Below are 20522 nucleotides of genomic sequence, written 5' to 3'. Positions count from 1 at the left end.
AACATTAAATATTCTCCATATTGGTCTGTTTGTGCCATCTTAATTGAAAATAATAATTACCTAGCTAGAAATAAGGTTAACAGGGTTCCCCAGAGGTTTACAATATTATAAAATTTCCCTACCCCCAATTGAAGAGAGAAGGTTTTCAAAGGGATGGTTGGGAGAAGAGAGTCACAGATCTAAGGCCAGAAGGGATTGCTGTGGTTATCTAATCTGTATACCACAGCCCAGAGAGCTTCCCTGAAAAAATTCCTAGAGCATAGCTTTTAGAAAAACATCCAATGTTGGATGAAAAATTGTCAGTGATAGAGAATCTACCACAAGAAGCCAGATTTGAAATGGGACCTTTAGATCTTCACTCCAATGCTCGCTCAATTGAACTAGTTCAGCTAAAAAATAAAAGATAAAATAAGACATCTGCCTTAGAAGAGGCCCTTTTCTCCATCACTGTGGACAGCACCACCAGGAAAGAGACCTTGCAACTCAGGTCAATAGTCTGGGCATTATTTTTGACTCAGCTTTCTCTGATGACCTTCACATCCAGGCCATCTCTAACTCTTGCTGCTTCTTCCTGCAAAACACTTCTGAGATCCAGACTTCCCTCTGCCCACACAGACAAAACTTATCCAGGCCCTCCAACATCTCACATATTGCAACACCTTCCTCTCTGATTTTGACAAATGCAATTTTGCCTCCTTAAATCCACTGAAAATGTTACTAAAAGTATCTTCTTGGATCATCCTTCTAACCACATTACCCGCCCCTGCATTCCTCTATTAGTTCCCCCTGTTTCTCTGCATCGAACACAAACTGCTTGTCTTTTTCTTTTAAAGCCAATCATGTCAACCCCCACCTCTGCTCTGCCAGTGATGTCAACATCACTATCCATCGGTGCAGTTTTTCCTCAGGCACCTCTGTGATTTCTTAAATGCCACCCCTTTTGCGTAAGAGTAGCTGCACTGAAATGGTTTGCTTTTGTGGGGAGCATTGCCTTGTCAGGGCTTAGATCCTCCAACATGTGGGGTGGAGGGCAGGTTGGTAGGGGAGCCAGGGACCTCCCATTCCACTGGGTTCCAGCCTAGGCCCTGTGAGGGCTATCAAAGATCTGACTCCAGAGGCGTAGCGAGCGCGCTCCGTACCCTCCGACCGGAGGGGGCCCTGCAAGGAAGGGGGCCCCTAAACGTGGCAAAAAAAATGTAAGGTATAACTAGGTAAGTGACATTTATTGATGCTATTGCACAATCCATGTCGGTTTTACTGACAAAACCGTGAAGTCACTATGATACATCATAATGCTATTGGCTACATCAGTTGTCTGTCGGTCAGTTTCGAATTTTAGTTGGACCCATTCAAAGAATGTGTATTTGCGTTCATAATGGCGGTCGACGGATAAATGTTATTAATTTAGTTGTTTAGTTTTTTATCTTTTCCAACGCAGAAGCGTGCTTTGTGATGTCTAAGAGAATGTATAAGAGCAGACCTAGTAAACAAAAGGCAGCAAAAGATGCCGAGAAGGAACTTGAGAAAATTCCAAAGTTGTCAACGTATTTTGCGCTGCAATCCAACGTACAGGTACAGGCACATGAAAGTGACAGCGCTAGCAGCGACGAATCGTATCCAGAAGTATCCAGAAGTGCTTCAAGTGAGGTCGAAGGTGAAGCCAGTTGTTCTATAAAACAAACTGTGACAGATATTCCAGCTGCTGCCGGGAAAGAAGTATCTGAATCTGAACCACTGACTGATGATCCAGGAGATTGGCTGTCTATAATATCGGACAGGCAAGTGTGTGACATTGTTGCACGTGGCCCACTGCAGCAGAATGAAAGTTACGAATTTCCATTTAACGAGGAAAGACGGAGGTTCACAAGTACTCATTTCTATCGAACCATGGCAAATGGCGAGAAAATAAGACGTTCATGGTTAATGTACTCAGTTCAGAAAGATGCCATTTTTTGTTTTTGTTGTAAATTATTTGGCACTGGCGACATACCGCTACATCATGGAACATCTGCTTGGAAAGCACTGTCAAAAAGACTTCAGCAGCATGAAACAGGCAAAGGTCATCAAGACTGTATGGTGAAATGGTTTGACCTTCGGTCAGGAATAGTAAACCGTACATCTATTGACCAACTCGAATTGCAGGCTTTTCTGAAAGAAATAGATTTCCGGAGAAATGTTGTCAAACGCATGGTTGATGTCGTTATTTTCTTGTCTGAAAGAAACTTGGCATTTTGAGGAAGTAATGAAAAGCTCGGCGATCCTTCGAATGGCAACTTTTTGGGACTGTTTGAATTGCTTGCAAAGTATGATACTGTCCTCAGCGAACTTTTACAGAGGATTAAGAAGGCAGAGACACATGTTCAGTACCTCAGTCCACAGATCCAAAACAAGCTGATTCAACTTGTTGCCAGTAACATTCAAGAGGCCAACATAGCGCAGCTTAAAAAAGCAAAATATTATTCAGTTATTTTGGACTGTACTCCTGACGTGTCACATGAAGAACAGATGTCTGTGGTGTTACGCTTTGTTGAATGCAACGGTGAAGATGGTGTCAATATTCGTGAAGCATTTGTTGGTTTTCTTAATGTTCATGATACAACTGGCGAGGGCTTATTGGAAGCGTTTCTTGAAAAGGCAAACAACTTAGGAATAGACATTGCTGACATGAGAGGCCAAGCTTATGATAACGGTGCAAATATGAGAGGAAAGAATAAAGGAGTTCAAGACCGCATGCTAGAAATAAATGACCATGCCTTGTATGTACCACCTGGAGCTCACACTTGGAATCTTGTGATCTCAGACGTGGCAAAGTCATCGAAATAGGCCGTTGACTTTTTCGGTCTGATTAACAGAATATACATTATCTTTTCTTCTTCACCTTCACGTTGGGATATACTTCAAGAACATATGCCAATATCTGTTAAAGGGTTATCGGACACTCGTTGGGAGTCGAGAATTGATGCTGTGAAGCCATTGCATTATCACCTTGAAGAATTGTGTAATGCTTTGTCATCTTTGCGAGAATATGCGCTCGAAAAGAAAGATGGCAATACAGCAACAGAAGCCGGTGTGCTTTTAGACCATGTTACTACGTGGCCTTTTGTGCTGACTGTGTACACGTGGTACGATATACTATTTCACGTCAATAAAACCAGCAAATTAATTCAGTCGCCAGATGTGTCAATTGACATACTGCAGGCAGAAGTCGGTGCTACAATGAAGTTTTTGGAAGACTATCGAAATACAGGATATAACTCTGTGGTCACAAATGCACGTGAAATAGCAGAGCATATGGGTATTGAGCAGGTGTTTCCAGAAACCAGGGTGCAACGTAAGAAGAGAATGTTTGATTACGAATGTGCTGATGATTCGAGTCGTCTTTCTGCCGAAGAAAAATTCAAATCGCAGTTTTTTCTTGTTCTCACTGATCAGGCCATATCTTCTGTTTCATTGCGATTTGACCAACTCATGGAATGGTATAAGTTGTTTGGATTTCTGTACAACGCTAACAGCCTGAAGCAGTGTCACAGAGAAAATGAACTGGAGAATCACAGCAAAAATTTTGAAAGAAAAATGGGAGACATTGAAGCCAACGAACTCATAATGGAATTGAATCATTTTATTTATGTCATCGAGAAAGAGAGAGGACTTGTCACGGCAAACAATTTTTTAACGTACATATATAAGAACAGCTTTCAGGAGATATATCCGAATCTTTGCATTTGCATCAGAATTCTTCTGACCACACCAGTTACTGTCGCTGGTGCTGAAAGGAGCTTCAGCAGAATAAAACTGATCAAGAATATCCTGCGCTCAACCATGACAGATGACAGGCTTTCTGCGCTTGCAGTTATCTCAATCGAAAACAAGATTGCCAGATCTCTGGATACGACGCATTGATTAACCAATTTGCAGAGAACAAGGCTCGAAAGAAGTGCTTTGCGTAAATACGGAATACATGTACACTGTAGGCCTATGTATACATAATATGAACCCTGTATATTGTATAAAACAAATACCGCATTCCAGTTTCTGCACTGTAAGCAGCCCCGGACATATGTTCGGAGGGGGCCATGTTCTTTGTTGCTACGGCCCTGTCTGACTCCCAGGAGTGCCTTGAGGCTGCCCTCTCTGGACCACTTCCTATCACTCCTTGTGGCCATGCTTGTTGTGGCAGCTCTCTCTCTCTCTCTCTCTCTCTCTCTCTCTCTCTCTCTCTCTCTCAGGGCAGCAGCTGCCTCCTCCTGTGATCTGGCCCTGTGGCCAGGTCAATTCTCAGTCTCTCCCCTGTCCTGGTAGTCCACAAACAAGCGAAGGGGAATTAACACAAACAAACAATTCATATGAGAGAGAGAGGGAGAAGGAAACACTTCCCTTTCAGAGTGCATCTGAAGCAGGTTCTCTCTTCCCTCAGGAAGGAACCTTCCGGCAGTTGTTGCTGAGAGAGATCCTGCCTTCCCTCAGCCCTTTCCTCAGGAGGTGCAAGTTGCAGGTCTGTTCTCCTCCCTGGTTTGCCCACAAATGAGCTGTTCTGCTCCCTTTTAACACCATCTATAGCAGGCTGTCAAACATGCAGTCCACAGAGTTATTTGCTTCAGCTCACAAAGCTCCCCCCCCGGAGTTATTTCCTGCGGTCGCCAAGCTCCCATCATCTGCCGCCCCCGTTTCCCCCCAGCGCGCTGCATCCCCGCTCCTCTGCCTACCTCCAGGCGCTTTCCGCCACCAAACAGCGCTTTCCAGGAGGCAGAGGGGAGGAGTGGGGAGCCGCACCCTCAGGGGAGGAAGCGGAGAAGAGGCGGGGCAGGAGTGGGGATTTGGAGAAGGGGTTGGAAAGGGGGCGGGGAAAGGGTGGGAAGAGGTGGAGGAGGGGCGGGGCCTCATGGAAGAGATAGAGTGGGTGTGGGGCCGGGAGTGGGACGGGAGGGTCTTTTGTATCTTTATATGAAAAGATGTCAGTGATGCAGCCCTCCAGCCAATGTACTAGTCCTCGTGTGGTGATTTGAGTTTGAGATCCCTGATCTATCGTGTGTGCATCTCCTGCAGGTATGGCAGGGTAGGACTGGCTGTGCCCAGAGCAGCTCCTTAACCCTTGTTGCCCAGTATGGGATTTGTATATCCCATCACATGTGCATAATATCATCACAAAGCCACTACATTATCCTTCTTCAAATCACTCCTTCAACTCCACCTAACTGTGATGTCCACAAAACACATGACAATGTGCTAGGCAACTGGTGAATTGTGACTGCTGTTTGTTATACTGTAATCATATTTGTTTCGATTTTCACTAAGAAGGTTGGTGGCAATTGGACGTCTAACATAGTGAATGCCAGTGAAAATGAGGTAGGATCAGATCTAAAATAGGGAAAAAACAAGTAAAAAATTACTTAAACAAGTTAGATGTCTTCAGATCACCAGGGCCTGATTAAATGCATCCTAAAATACTCAAGGAGCTGACTGAGAAGATATCTGAGCCATTAGAAACTATCTTTGAAAGAAGATATCCCTTTGGAAGAGGGAGATATTCCAGAAGACTGGAAAAGGGCAAATATAATGCCCATCTATAAAAAGGAAAATAAGGACAACCCAGGAAATTATTGACTAGTCAGCTTAACTTCTGTACCTGGAAAGGTAAAGGAGCAAATAATGAAGCAATCAATTTTCAAACATCTAGAAGCAGGGCTGGCTCTACAGTTTTTGCCGCCTCAAGCAGCGCGCAAAATTGCAGCCATGGGCGGCAGTCCATGTGCCCTTAGGACAGCAGGCGTGTTTCCGTGGCGGTGGCAGTTCAGCGGCAGCTTCTAGGATTAGCTGAAGCCACCGTGTACAGCTAAACATAGAAGCTGCCACCGAACTGCCATCACCGCAGAACATGCCTGCCGCCTAAAGGCGCATGGACTGCCTCCGTCCTCTGCGGCGGCAATTCAGCGCGCTGCTTGCGGGCAAAACAACAGGGGCTGCCGCCCCTTGCATATTGCCCCCCCAAGCACCAGCTTGGAATGCTGGTGCCTGCACCCTGCCCTGCCTAGAAGATGATAAGGCGATAAATAACAGCATGGATTTGTCAACAACAAATCGTGTCAAACCAATCTGATAGCTTTTTTTGACAGGGTAACAAGTCTTGTAGATAGGAGGGAAGTGGCAGATGTGGTATATCTTGACTTTTGATACTGTCTCCTATGACCTTCTCATAAACAAACAAGGAAAATATAACCTACATGGAGCTACTATAAGGTGGGTGCACAATTGGTTGGAAAATCATTCCCAGAAAGTAGTTATTAGTGGCTTATAGTCATGCTGAAAGGGCATAATGAGTGGGGTCCCACAGAGACCGGTTCTGGGTCTGGTTCTGTTCAATATCTTCATCAATGATTTACATAATGGCATAGAAAGTATACTTATAAAGTTTGTGGATGATACCAAGATGGGAGGGGTTGCAAGTGCTTTGAAGAATAGGATTAAAATTCAAAATGATCTGGACAAACTGGAGAATGGTCTGAAGAAAACAGGATGAAATTCAATAAGGACAAATGCAAAGTACTCCACTTAGAAAGGAACAATCAGTTGCACACAGAAAATGGGAAACTGCCTAAGAAGGAGTACTGTGGAAAGGTATCTGGGGGTCATAGTGGATCACAAGCTAAATATGAGTCAACCATCTAATGCTGTTGCAAAAAAAAGCAAACATCATTCTGGGTATTACTAGGAGTATTGTAAGCAAGACACAAGAAGTAATTCTTCCGCTCTACTCTGCGCTGATTAGGCCTCAACTGAAGTATTGTCTCCAGTTCTGTGTGCCACTTTTCAGGAAAGATGTGGACAAATTGGAAAAAGTCCAGAGAAGGGCAACAAAAATGATTAAAGGTCTAAAAAACATGACCTATGAGAGAAGATTGAAAAAATTGGGTTTGTTCAGTCTAGAGAAGAGAAGACTGGGAGGGGACATGATAACAGTTTTCAAGTGCATAAAATGTTGTTACAAGGAGAGAGAAAAACTGTTCTTCTTAACCTCTGAGGATAGGACAAGAAGCAATGGGCTTAAATTGCAGCAAGGACAGTTTAGGTTGGACATTAGGAAAAAATTCCTAATTGTCAGAGTGGTTAAGCACTGGAATAAATTGCCTAGGGAGGCTGTGGTATGTCCATAACGGGGGATTTTTAAGAGCAGGTTTGATGAACACCTGTCAGGGATGGTCTAGATAATACTTTGTCGTGCCTTGAGTGCAGGGGACTGGACTAGATGACCTCTTGAGGTCCCTTCCAGTTCTATGATTCTATGATCTCACTGCTACGTTGTGCTCCCCCAATCCTCTTGTTGCATCCATTTGTTGTCTCCTGTCTTATACTTCAAATTGTGAATTCTTCTGGGCAGTGGCCATCTTTTTGCTGTGCATGTATGGTGACTAGTGGAGTGTGGCCCTAATCCCAAATTATGGCCTTTAGCCCATACCACTATATAAATAATAATAATGGGAGACTCAATTACTCTACTGAAGTCAATGGAAAATGGGAAATTTATTTTTGTGAATTAATTTAGTGGAGCAAGATTAGGTCCTTAGTTAAAGGAGGCCCCAAATTATTTATTTATAAAGTTTTAAGGAGAGAAATGTAAGAACAAAATTTAAGAAATTCTGCTCTACCATGTAAAACAAGTTTTTTCTTTAAATAACAATAACTCTGTGTTCAATTCTTATTGTTTAATCCCCTGTGAGCAGCTCTCTTTTATCATATCTCTAAAAATATTACAGCCCTATGTTTCTTTTTGATATTTAACAATAAGAAATTAGTGCAATTCCTGCAGGGGAAGCTGATGTTTGTATTTACATAACCATAGTACATTCCATCATACTTCAATTAGTGGTTTACTTTTGCCATTATGTATTCCAAGACTGTGTGTGGGTTTCATTTTTTTAATATTGCTTCTGCAAATGGCATATATACACATCTATTTTTAAAAGGGTTTGTAATTAATCTAGTATATTTCTACTCAACATCAGCCTCATTCATTTTGTATTGGTATTCTATATATTTTGCAGTCAATGTGTACTTCTGCACATTTATCTATGTTGAATTTTAGCTTACACAGCAGATAAAAACCCCTTAGAATTTTGTTCAGCCCACTGTAGTAATTAACCTTTCATTCTTCTCTCCTCGCCCCGCTCCCCATACCCACCATATGTTTAGGCCCCTTTCCCATATCCCAGTAGTGGCTTAAAAAGTGATAATATATATTAAATCAAAGCTGTTCCTGAAAGCTGGGATGAACTACATATGCACACTTAGTCAATTTCCCTTAAAAATAATTTTTAAAAAATTAAGATAATTTGTAAGACAGGTCTTGCTCTAGTAAATTTGACAAATTACCGCTGACTATGGATATCTTGCAATTGGATTCCCTCTTTTAATCAAACAGATGGTGACCTAAACTTTTTTGTGTCAGTTGTTCTTCCTTTTTGGCATGCTGATTATACAATACCCTGCCACGCATCTGGTATTTCACTTATTTCTAATGAGCCTGAGAGCATGATAAATATAAATGATGGCAAGCAATTCTCTGACAAAAAAATACACTATAAATCCCTTCTCATGAGGCAATAAATAATATACATGTAAGGTGCTGTAAAAAGGTATCATCTTCCAACAGTTCCCTGACCTTAGATACACACCAGAAATCTCTCAATCTTCTATGGTTGTTCCAGAAACCTTTCCAATATAGTAACTTCCAGTAACCTGGTCTGTTACAAGACCTCACAAGAGATGGGAAAATCAGGAGGTTCACCACTGAGAGAAAAAGAGCATCTCCTGGGCAACACTTACAGCCCCCAATAGCACTTTAACACAGGTGGAGTTAGCCCGATACCACATTTTTTCAATATTCTTAAACAAAATGAAAATATGTACAAATTATTTCATACAAAAATCACCTTGGCAAACTACACAGTTAAGATATTACATCTCCATGAGTACTATTCTCCCACATGCACAAAAAAATGTGCGGCAAAGTAATCACAGCACCAATGTGACTCAATACAATCTAGACAGGAAACACTGTACACTGCAAACAAGAAAATTGATGCCTCATAAAAAAAAAAAGTTAAAAAGGTGTCTGCAGCAGATCACATGCAGCTGTATCCACCATGAGTTTTACCCAGTGATGGAGATAAGCTTTTCCATACCTCCTGAAATGTTACTGTACATCACTACCAAAAAAGGTCAAAACAATCAGTTGGATGTAGGTGCTTATCAAGAGAGAAAGCTGAAAACCCAGAGCAGTATAGCAACTCTTTTACTTGTGAAGAAACAAAAAAAAACAGGTTACTTATCTTTTCGTAACTGTTGTTCTTTGAGATGTTGTTCATGTCCATTCCACATTAGGTGTGCGCGCCACGTTCATGAGCGTCGGAAACTTTTTCCCTTAGCAGCTCCCGGAGGGCCAGCGGGGCACCCGCCAGAGTGGCGCCAACGTGCCATGCATATATACCCCTGCTGGCCCGACCCCCTCCAGTTCCTTCTTGCTAGCAACTCCGACAGAGGGGTAGGAGGGTGGGTGGTGGAATGGACGTGAACAACACATCTCGAAGAACAACAGTTATGAAAAGGTAAGTAACCGTTTTTTCTTCTTTGAGTGCTTGTTCACATCCATTCCACATTAGGTGAATCACACGCTTACTTTTGGAGGAGGGTAGGAGTCACGAAACAACTGATCGGAGGACTGCCCTGCCAACTGCCGCATCCTCCCATACCTGCTGGTTGACTGCATAGTGGGTTGTGAAGGTGTGCACCGATGACTAGGTGGCTGCCCTTCAGATCTCCTTGATCAGGACCTGTGCCAGGAAGGCCGCGGAAGCTGCCTGTGCTCTGGTCAAGTGGGCCATGATCACCGGAGCTGGGACACCTTAGAGGTCATAACACACCTGAATGTAGCTCGTGATCCACGACGAGATTTGCTGCACCAACACCGGAAGGCCTCGCAACCTCTCAGCTACAGCCACGAACAGTTGTGTGGATTTACAAAAGGGCTTGGTGCGCTCCAAGTAGAATGCCAATGCTCTGCAGACATCTAGGGTGTGCAGGCTGTGGTGACTCGGGTCCGCATGGGGTTTGGGAAAAAACACCGGCAGACAAATGTCCTGGCCCAAATGGAATTGTGAGACCACCTTTGGGAGGAACTTAGGATGTGGGTGGAGTTGCACCTTGTCTTTGTGAAACACAGTTTATAGTGGCTCCGAGGTGAGAGCCCTCAGCTAGATACCCTTCTGGCCGAGGTGATAGCCATGAGGAATGCTACCTTGCAAGAAAGGTGGAGAAGGGAACAGGTAGGCAGGGGCTCAAACTGGGTATCCATGAGCTTAGAAAGGACTACATTAAGATTCCATGGTAGGACTGGGGGGCGTGAGTAAGGGAACACCCTTTCCAATTCTTTGACGAATCGCCCCATCATTTGAGTTGGAGAAAATTGAGCTACCTGAAAACCCTGGGTGGAAGGCGGAGATAGTTTCCAGGTGTATCTTAATCGAGGACGGGGCCAGCCCCTGCTGCTTGAGGTGCAGCAGGTATTCTAGAATGGTCAGCACCGGGGCCTGGAGTGGCTGCACCTGTTGTGGCCCACACCAGCATAAGAACCTCTTCCATTTGGCCAAGTAAGTCGCCCTGGTAGAGGACTTTCTGCTACCAAGTAGAACCTGCTGCACAGAAAAGGAGCACTGGCTCTCCAAAGCATTTAACCACACAGCTTCCATGCTGTTAGATGCAGTGATTGCAGGTCAGAGTGGAGAAGCCATCCTCTGTTCTGCATAATGAGGTCCTAGTGTAGGGGGCAGGGTTATCGAGGCCTCCACCGACAGCTCCAGGAGCGTGGTGAACCAGTGCTGGCGGGGCCAGGCTGGGACGATGAGAATGATCGACGCCCTGTCCCTGCGTACCTTGAGCAGTACCTTGTGCACTAGGGGGATCAGGGGAAAGGCATACTTCAATTCTCTTCTCCACGGGATTGTGAATGCATCGGCTATTGAACCCGGGCTGTGATCCTGGAATGCGCAGAATTTCAGGCATTGGGCGTTGCCCTCGGTAGCGAACAGGTCTACCTGGGAAACCCCCACTTTCAGAAGACCGAAAGCATGACGTCTGCTCTGAGCGTCCACTTGTGCATGCAGTAAGACCTGCTGAGGTGGTCTGCCAGTTCGTTCCGCTCCCCCTGAAGATATACTGCCTCGAGGCGAATGGCATGGGCTATGCAAAAGTTCCAGAGGAGAAGAGACTCTTGGCAGAGTGGGGGAGCAATGGGCTCCGCCCTGGTTGTTTATGTAAAACATGGCGGTCGTGTTGTCTGTCAGAACTGTCACGCTGTGACCACTCAGAGTAGCATGAAAGGTCTGGCAGGTTGAACGAACCGCCCTGAGCTCCATCACACTGATATGGAGCGATTGCTCCATCCCTGACCACAAGCCCTGAGTCCTCAGGTCCCCCAGGTGAGCCCCCCATTCGAGGTCTGATGTGTCTGTTACCAGCGTCAAGTCCGGCTGCTGTGCGGCAAAGGGGATGCCCTCGCAAACCACAGACTGGGACCGCCACCATATCAAGGAGACCAGCACGTATCCTGGGGCTGTCACTATCAAGTCCAGGGGGTCCCTGCCTGGGTGGTATACACGGGTGAGCCATGTCTGCAGAGTCCTGAGTCTCAGTCTGGCATGCTTGACCACATGTGTGCATGCTGCCATGTGGCCTAGCAGCCGCAGGTAACATCTGGCCATTGTAGGGGGGAAGTGGCACAGGGAGTTCACTGCTTGCTGGATGGCCAGGATTCGTGATTCCGGCAGGCTTGCCCTTGCCTGTACCGCATCTAGGAGTGCTCCAATGAATTCCACTCTCTGCGCTGGAACGAGAGTGGACTTGGGGATGTTGACCAGGAGCCCCAGCTTGCGGAATAGACTCAAGGCCATATGAACGTGGGACCGAACCTCCTCTTCAGACCAACCCACCAGGAGCCAGTTGTCGAGGTACAGGTAAACTCGAATCCTCTGCCTCCATAAGAATATCACCACTACTGCCATGCATTTTGTGAATACCCGTGGGGTCGCAGCTAGGCCAAACGATGACCTGGTAATGTCCATGGTTCATGGTGAAGCGTAGGAATCAGTGATGCACTGGGTGGATGGCGATATGAAAGTATGCATCCTTCATGTCGAGGGCAGCATACCAGTCCCCTGGATCCAGGGAAGGGATGATGGTGCCCAGAGAGACCCTGCAGAACCGGGCCTTGACCAGGAACTTGTTTAGTCCATGCAGGTCTAGAATGGGATGAAGGCCCTCTTTGGCCTTGGAGATGAGGAAGTAGCGGGAGTAGAACCCTTTCTCCCTTAGGTCTAAGGGCACTAGCTGTACCGCCCCCGCCTCAAGGAGCGAGTGAACCTCCTTTTCTAGGTGGTGCTCGTGAGAACGGTCCCTGAAGAGGGACAGGGAAGGGGGGTGAGGGGTAGGCAGGGAGGAAAACTGTACCATGTATCCGCTTTGCACCGTGCGTAACACCCAACGGTCCGATGTCATGCTGGACGACGCACGGGAGAAGCGGGACAGGCGACTGAGGAAACAAGGGAATAAATCCGGTAGTTGATCTGGTATGCTGTCCTCGAGCGCACTTTCAAAAGCCTGGCTTAGGGCCTGGCTCAGATTTATGTTGGCCTTGGCTCTGGCCCAGCCTATTGGAGTTGTTATTATTATTGTGCTGTTTCCTGCTGCCTCCGTCTCATCTGCGGTAAGGTTCCTGTCGAGGATGAGGCTGGTTCTGGCACTGGGGAGGAGGATGCGGCTTGAAGGGCTTCCTCTGAGTTGCTGGGATGTGCATACCCAGCGACTTGAGTGTAGCTCTAGAGTCCTTGAAGCTATGCAGCTTTGCAGCCATCTGGTTTGAGAAGGGTCTGGACCCTTCAAAGGGAAGGTCCTGGAGCGAATTTTGGACCTCAGGCAGTAGACCTGACTCCTCAAGCCACGCCGAGTGCCACATGACCACACCCAAAGTGATTGTCCTGGCTACCACCTCTGCTGAGTCCAAGGACACTTGGAGGGAGGTTTTCGCCATGGCCTTGCACCGAGGAGGCTGAAGCCAGCACTGGGCGTTCCGGGCCCGATGGTTACAGCGTGGCCTCCATCAACAACTGCTTTAAGCAAAAGTCTCTCTCTTTCTTTGTTCTTGGCTTAAAAGCCTTGCAAATTTTACACTTCTCTGCTTGGTGAGCTTACCCCAGGCAACGTAAACAGGAGTCGTGGGGGTCACTTGCGGCACGTGGCGCAAGACTTAAACCCTTGGGCCTGAGGCATGCCCCGCAGCCCGGGGAGGGTGCTGGAATCATCCAAGCACCTAATCTATTAAGTGTCCAACAACAATGAAATGTTAAGTGATAACAGCTATGCAACTCTAAGGCTAAGGGATTGCTTCTCTTACGAGAGCAAGAGGTTGTTCCAACGCCGCCACGGATGGTAAGAAGGAACTGGAGGTGGTCGGGCCAGCTGGGGTATATATGTATTGCGCAGTGGTGCCACTCTGGCGGGGGCCCCGCTGACCCTCCGGGAGCTGCTAAAGGAAAAAGTTTCCGAAGCTCATGCACGCAGTGCACACACACACCTAATGTAGAATGGATGTGAACAAGCATTCAAAGAAGAACAGTGACTTTCTTGTTTCCAAATTCCACTGAAAACTGTAAAGCAAGTAATTCCCTAAATATTGACCAGACACACACATTTGTTTGCATAAATATCTCTCTTAATAAAACTGGACAACCATAGGCGATTAGAATTTTTCAGAAAGAATGTAGTAAATGGTGGAGTGATTCCTTCATCAACCCACCTGAGATATGAATATTTATCTAAAATTGACAAGTGTCAGAAGAAGGAGATTATGGAATTTGTAAAGTCTGGATGGCTGTTCGTGGTCACTGACAAACTAACTGATGTCCAAGATGAGTATCTGTTACATATTTTGTTTTGCAAGTCCTAAATGGTGATGACAATCTTACTTGGAACTGAAAGTTTTCATTGCTGATACAATTTATCTATAGCCTGTTATTTACAAAACCATTGCACATGCTACTGCAAAGTGTTGAATACCTTTGGGGTGGATTTTGATTATATTAGTGCATCTATCTCTGACAACACACCCTACATCAAAAGCTTACAATCAAATGCTTTGAGATTACTGCTTAACTCAGTTCAACATACCTGCAGTGCTCACATAGTAGCCCTTGCTAATGCGATCCCAGAGGTTGACAAGCTAACAGAAAGAGTCAAAAAAGTTTGTAAACATCAACTGAGCAGAAGATTGCATTGTAAAGAAATCTGCAAAGGGCAATCTAGGCGGTGGGTTCAACTCTTCCTGTGAAACTGCCCCCTAAATCAGTTAAGACAAGATAGGAAGCTTGTATGCTGCTACTGAATACCATGCACAGTACATTACTTTTTACTTGAGTTTGGTGGAAGAGGAGATGAAAGTTACAAACAAAGTGTTAAGGAGCTGAAACATCTGTTGCACGATTCAAAAATTTCACAGCTACAACTCAATTTCATCTTAACGTAAGCGAGGGAATGGTCCCGTTATTGTGGGAAACTTTCTCAGTTTATACACTACACCAGTAAAGTGGGCTAGCAAAAAGATCTGAGTCCTCACTCCCACTTCCTTTGCCCAGAGGCCTCAAGGGCTCCCCTTCCACTCTCTTGTGTTGCAGTCCTCATAACCCAAACAAGGCTAGGCCCAGGATTCCTTGGTGGCTCGACCCCCAAACTTGTTGTGGTCACTTAGGGCAGGGGCTACAGTGTCCCCACTCTGGGATGCGCTCTCTGCCCTGGATGTTTCCCTGACTCACTGATCATTCCATACAGTTCAAAGCAAATACAACTGATTAAACAGCAATCAATTAAAAAAAATAAGGAAAAAATGGGAAAGGTTAAAGGAAAACACATAACCCCGCTCTGTGGCACAGGGACATCATGACCAGCTTCTCTAGAATGTAAGAGAAGTTCAGTCTGTTCCTCACAAGTCCCAGGCCTCCTTCTCAGGACCTGGCTGTGCTGCGGGGATGCTGCGGGTCAGACACTTGCTCTGGCGGTGGCCACACACTCTCAGGGTATGACTACACTTGAAACTTCAGGGCGCTGCCGCAGCAGCGCTTTGAAGTGTGAGTGTGGTCGCAGCGCCAGTGCTGGGAGAGAGCTCTCCCAGCGCTGCACGTAAACCACACGCTCTACGAGTGTAGCTTGCAGCGCTGCGGCACTGATTACACTGAGGCTTTACAGTGCTGTATCTTGCAGCGCTCAGGGGAGTGTTTTTTCACACCCCTGAGCGCGAAAGTTGCAGTGCTGTGAAGTGCAAGTGTAGCCATGGCCTTAGACTCTAGCTGGCAGGACCCTTCTTTCCAGTGTTGCCCCCGCCCCATCGGGGTTACGGTCCCCATCCAAGTCTGACTGGCCAGGTGTCTTGGGTGGGGGTGTTTCCCTGCGCTGGGCCTGCTGCCCACGGTCCCCCTTGCTCTCCCCAGCTGCTTACTGCACCCAGCTCTGGACTGCTCCAGCCCCAGCTCCACTCTGCCTCAGCACTGCTGCTGCTCTGCCTCTAGCTCCCTGGCCTGCTTCTCTGGCCCCTCTGGCTCTGGTTGCTGCAGCTCTCCTCCTAGCAGAGGTCTGCTCTCTGTGGGCTGCTTCTGTAACTCTGCTCCTAGCACAGGTCTGCTCTGTGGGCTGCTTTTCTGGTCCCTCTGGATCTAGCACAGCTCTGCTCCCAGCTCAGCCTGGGCCCCAGCTTTCTCCTTAGCTCGGCCCCACTCTGTCTGACACAGGCAATTCCAGCTCACAGGACAAACAGGACCCCCCAGGCCTCCTGACTCCCTTATTAGCCTGCCTGCCCTGTCAATCAGGTTGACCTGGAGTATTGGCCCCTCCCCATTGTTCCTGGGGACTGTCAGTCTCGCAGTCCTGATTTCCCATTGGCCCCTCCCCTTACTTTTGGTACTGGGAGCTAGCCAACCAAAAACATAAAACCCACTGAGTTTTAGTAAGGGGATAACAGTTCCCTTACATTAAGGTATAGCAAAGAGCTTGCTGATTTGATGAAATGGTTTGAAAGCTGTGAGATGTGCATGAATCAAGTGTACAATAAAGTTGCTGACTTAATTAACAACTTACTGAGCACTTAAAAGTGAGCAAGGCAGTGGTGATGCAGGGATTCAAAGCCAATATATTAAAACTTTTACTGAAGTTGCAGATAAGATTACAAAACTACAACCTCGCGAAGCGCATGGAAAGAAAACTCCATTTCACCCAGCCAACATGCTATTTCCTTAAAGCAGTAAGGGTCTTTGATCCCTTGCAAGAATATATCTTAAAAATGGATGCCATCCCACTAGATTTCTTAACTGATTTCAACAGGAGTTGCAAACCTCAATGAAAAGGCTAATGATTTTATGCAAAGGAATGTAGCAATGACTACCTTTTGGAAGTCTGGAAAACCATGTGTTCCCAACACTGCAAAATTTGCCAAGCAATATTTATTTGGAGTCCCTAGCTATGTGGATGTCAAGCAAAGTGTTTCAGCATATGGGCGATTCCTACTGCGCAGAGGCAATCCATCAAAAAGGAACCACTCAACAAACTAATGATACTTAATTTTAATTCAAAAAAGAAATAGAAATAATTGAATATTTAGTGGACTGTATATATCTTTGTTTACTGCTAATTTTAATTGTAAAATTAACTCCATGCATACTCCATGAAATTCAGTATTTTGCCCTTCACATTATTATGAATTTTTTAAACAAAACAAAACAAAATTTTCACAGGCCACTATATATGACCTTCTTAGAAGTGCGCTGGGACCAGATTGGGAGTCTAGTTTTTTAAAGAGATGGAACCTTATCAGATCAGCCATTCCAGTGGCTGATGCACAAACCCACCTTTCCACTCTTTCAATACTATACAAACGTCCCTTCCACAGCATTTTTCAACAGTGTGGGAGCACTGCTCACACTTTCCCCTCCCAACACACACATTGCAGCTCTGCTTCTCTGACTCTGATCAGAAATCTTGGCTCTGACTGAAGCACACAGACAGAGCAGGAGGCTGAGCACTCTCTCCCTAATGCACGGGGCAGAATAAAGTGACATAGCCCAAAAGAGAGCTGGAGAGAAAATCAGGCAAAAGAGAAAAAAGACTTTCCCTTCTATGAAGTAGTGTCATAAATCTACCATTTCAGTGGCTGTTCAAAGATATGAATCTTTCTTTAAAGGCAGTCATTTCAAGGAGAAAATGGCAAGAATGAAATATTGTTTGAAAAGCATAATAGGTTACCTGATCTCTATAATTAGTTTTGCACTTTGTCACATGACTGCTATATGTATATACTCATAGTCATACTTTGTCTGGTGGGATCGAACTGTGTGCAATTATTGAAAAGGAGGAGGGAATAGCAAGGACCTGTCAATACTGCAGTGTTACAATCTTTACCCATTGGCTGATCAAATATGCATCTATCTGGGCAGGAAGACTCAGAAAGGGAGAGAAATGCACAAGTCCATGGGTCCAGATCTAATGCATCCAAGGGTGCTGAGGGAGTTGGCTGATGTGATTGCGGAGCCACTGACCATTATCTTTGAAAATTTGTGGCAATTGGGGTGGTGGGCCTGGATGATTGGAAAAAGGCAAATATAGCGCCCATATTTCAAAAAAGGAAGAAAGAGAAGCCGGGGAACTACAGACCGGTCAGCCTCACTTCAGTCTCCAGCAAAATCACGGAGCAGGTCCTCAAGGAATACATTTTGAAGAACTTAGAGGAGAGGAAGGTGATCAGGAACAGTCAACATGGATTCACCAAGGGCAAGTCATGCCTGACCAACCTGATTGCCTTCTATGATGAGATACCTGTCTCTGTGGATATGGGGAAAGCGGTGGATGTGATATATCTTGACTTTAGTAAAGCTTTTGATACCATCTCCCACAGTATTCTTGCCAGCAAAAGTAGTATGGATTGGATGAATGGACTATAAGGTGGATAGAAAGCTGGATAGATCATCAGGCTCAGTGGGTAGTGATCAACAGCTCGATGTCTAGTTGGCAGCCGGTATCAAGCAGAGTGCCCCAGGGGTCAGTCCTGGGGTCGGTTTTGTTCAACATCTTTATTAATGATCTGGATGATGGGATTAATTGCACCCTCAGTGAGTTTGCAGATGACACTAAACTAGGGGAAGATGTAGATACGCTGGAGGGTAGGGATAAGGTCCATAGTGACCTAGACAAATTGGAGGAATGGGCCAAAAGAAATTTGATGAGGTTCAACAAGGACAAGTGCAGAGTCCTGCACTTAGGAAGGAAGAATCCCATGCACCACTACAGGCTGGGGACCAACTGGCTATGCAGCAGTTCTGCAGAAAAGGACCTGAGGATTACAGTGGACGAGAAGCTGAATATGAGTCAGCAGTGAGCCCTTGCTGCCAAGAAGTCCAATGGCATATTGGGCTGTATTAGTAGAAGCACTGCCAGCAGATCAAGGGAAGTGATTATTCCCCTCTATTCGGCACTGGTGAGGCCACATCTGGAGTATCGCATCCAGTTTTGGGCCCCCCCCCCACTACAGAAAGAATGTGGACAAACTGGAGAGAGTCCAGCGGAGGGCAATGAAAATTACTAAGGGGCTGGGGCACATGATTTACGAGGAGAGGTTGAGGGAACTGGGGTTATTTAGTCTGCAGAAGAGAAGAGTGAGGGGGGATTTGATAGCAGCCTTCAACTACATGAAAGAGAGTTCCAAGAAGGATGCAGCTAGGCTGTTCTCAGTGGCGGCAGATGGCAGAACAAGGAGTACTGGTCTCAGGTTGCAGTGGGGGAGGTTGAGGTTGGATATTAGGAAAAACTTTTTCACTAGGAGGGTGGTGAAGCACTAGAATGGGTTACCTAGAGAGGTGGTGGAATCTCCTTAGAGGGCTTTAAGGCCCAGCTTGACAAAGTTCTGTCTGGGATGATTTAGTTGGGGTTGGTCCTGCTTTGAGCAGGGGGTTGTACTAGATGACCTCCTGAGGTCTATTCCAACCCTAATATTCTATGATTCTAAGAAATAGTTTCACCGGAAATGGTGGAACTGCCCTCTGATTGGCTGACTACAAGCCAATTGACCCTTTACAGGGTTATAAAAGACCAAGGCAGCTGTGGAGGAGGCTGTCACAGAGAAAAGAGCTCATTAACCAAGGTCCAGATTCTGATACCAGACTCCACTTTTCAGTGTCAAAAGTAAATAGGAAGCTGGCCAAAAGAAGCCTGGGCTAACAACACTCATGCACTAAATTCTTTGCTGACAAAAGTCAATGGAGCTCATCCTATTTAAACCAGTAGAGAATTTCAGTAAATGAGTCCTGATAGGGCGTTAATTTCCTTTTTAATATGCACATGTAACTCCCACTAAGGTTACTGCAAGTTACACATGCATTTCAAGGTGAGGATTAGATATGAGGTACAAGCTGCAAATGAAGATCTGCTTCCGAACTTCTCCAGAGTTTGGAGGGGCATTTAAACCTGGGTTTTGGATTCTGGCACATCATTAGTAAATTTAAATCCCTCTATGAATTCACTCCAACACAATGGTTATATATACTTTGCCAGGATATCCTATTCATGGATAAAATTAACAAAAAGATTTTAATCAGAAAAAAAATCCCATTGGAGATGTACCACACTGCAGATATAAAGGGATCACAAAGGGAAGGAGAACCTTGTAACTAGAGGTGGAATTGTACAAACTGAGAAATATATTCCCACTATCAGAATATCTGAGCCTCAAATCAAAGAAATAAGGAAAACTGTTTTTCCCAGGAACACACGTTCTAATTGTATCACTCTAAAAACACAAGAATTTAGACTTTGTTTTGGTACCTTTATAGTTGATGATTTTTCTTCCTTTGTGCGTAGAGAGTTTTTATGTTGCTGAAGCATTGGTTCAACTAACTCAGCGAGCCAACCTGTACACACTCCTTTTCGTGAAACCAGTCGAGATGGGGAAGATGGAAACTCCACAACATTAAAAACAAACTGCAGTTTTCCTGGTTGAAATAAATTGGAGCTGCAATGACATAAATAATTAAATAATCAAAATACTATCTGAGAAGGAATTAGTTCAGTAGCTTCATTTGAGGCCTAATCCAAACCTCATTGAAGTCAGAGTCTATCCCTTGACTTCATGAGATGGGGTTGTACAGGGCTGGATTGGCAGGTGTGCCTGGACAATACTATATGAATGACTCACAGAATTCGAACAGAACTCTTCTGAATTTATCAGATTCATGTGCATGAGAGTTCTACTTTGTGAAAGCACTGGTAAAATTTTACTAGCCACTCAAAGAATATTGCTTTATTTATATGCAACACAACATTTGCGTGTGTTTTTAATCAGAACATTTTTTATAATACTTTCTATTAAAAAATGAACTTAGATTCTTTTCTACTCAGGTTTCATTCTTCCTTTTTTTCCACTCTATTTCTCCTCCTCCATCTACTGT

The 20522-nt window shown here is 45.3% G+C and overlaps 1 protein-coding gene across 5 annotated transcripts in view; it reads right to left on the bottom strand.

Annotated features, from left to right (window-relative positions):
* The window catches only part of MTRR (5-methyltetrahydrofolate-homocysteine methyltransferase reductase), a 146397-nt gene that overhangs the window by 30594 nt on the left and 95281 nt on the right, over positions 1-20522 (bottom strand). For all 5 annotated transcript variants that reach the window (XM_030551684.1, XM_030551686.1, XM_030551683.1 and 2 more), the window contains one exon: positions 19900-20086. In XM_030551684.1, the coding sequence (XP_030407544.1) occupies positions 19900-20086 (187 nt within the window). The remainder of the gene's footprint in view (positions 1-19899; positions 20087-20522) is intronic.

This window comes from Gopherus evgoodei, chromosome 2 (assembly GCF_007399415.2).
Source record: "Gopherus evgoodei ecotype Sinaloan lineage chromosome 2, rGopEvg1_v1.p, whole genome shotgun sequence".
Classification (NCBI taxonomy): domain Eukaryota; kingdom Metazoa; phylum Chordata; order Testudines; family Testudinidae; genus Gopherus; species Gopherus evgoodei.
Note: the sequence above shows the minus strand (reverse complement) of the source record. Positions and strands in the feature narration are given on the sequence as shown.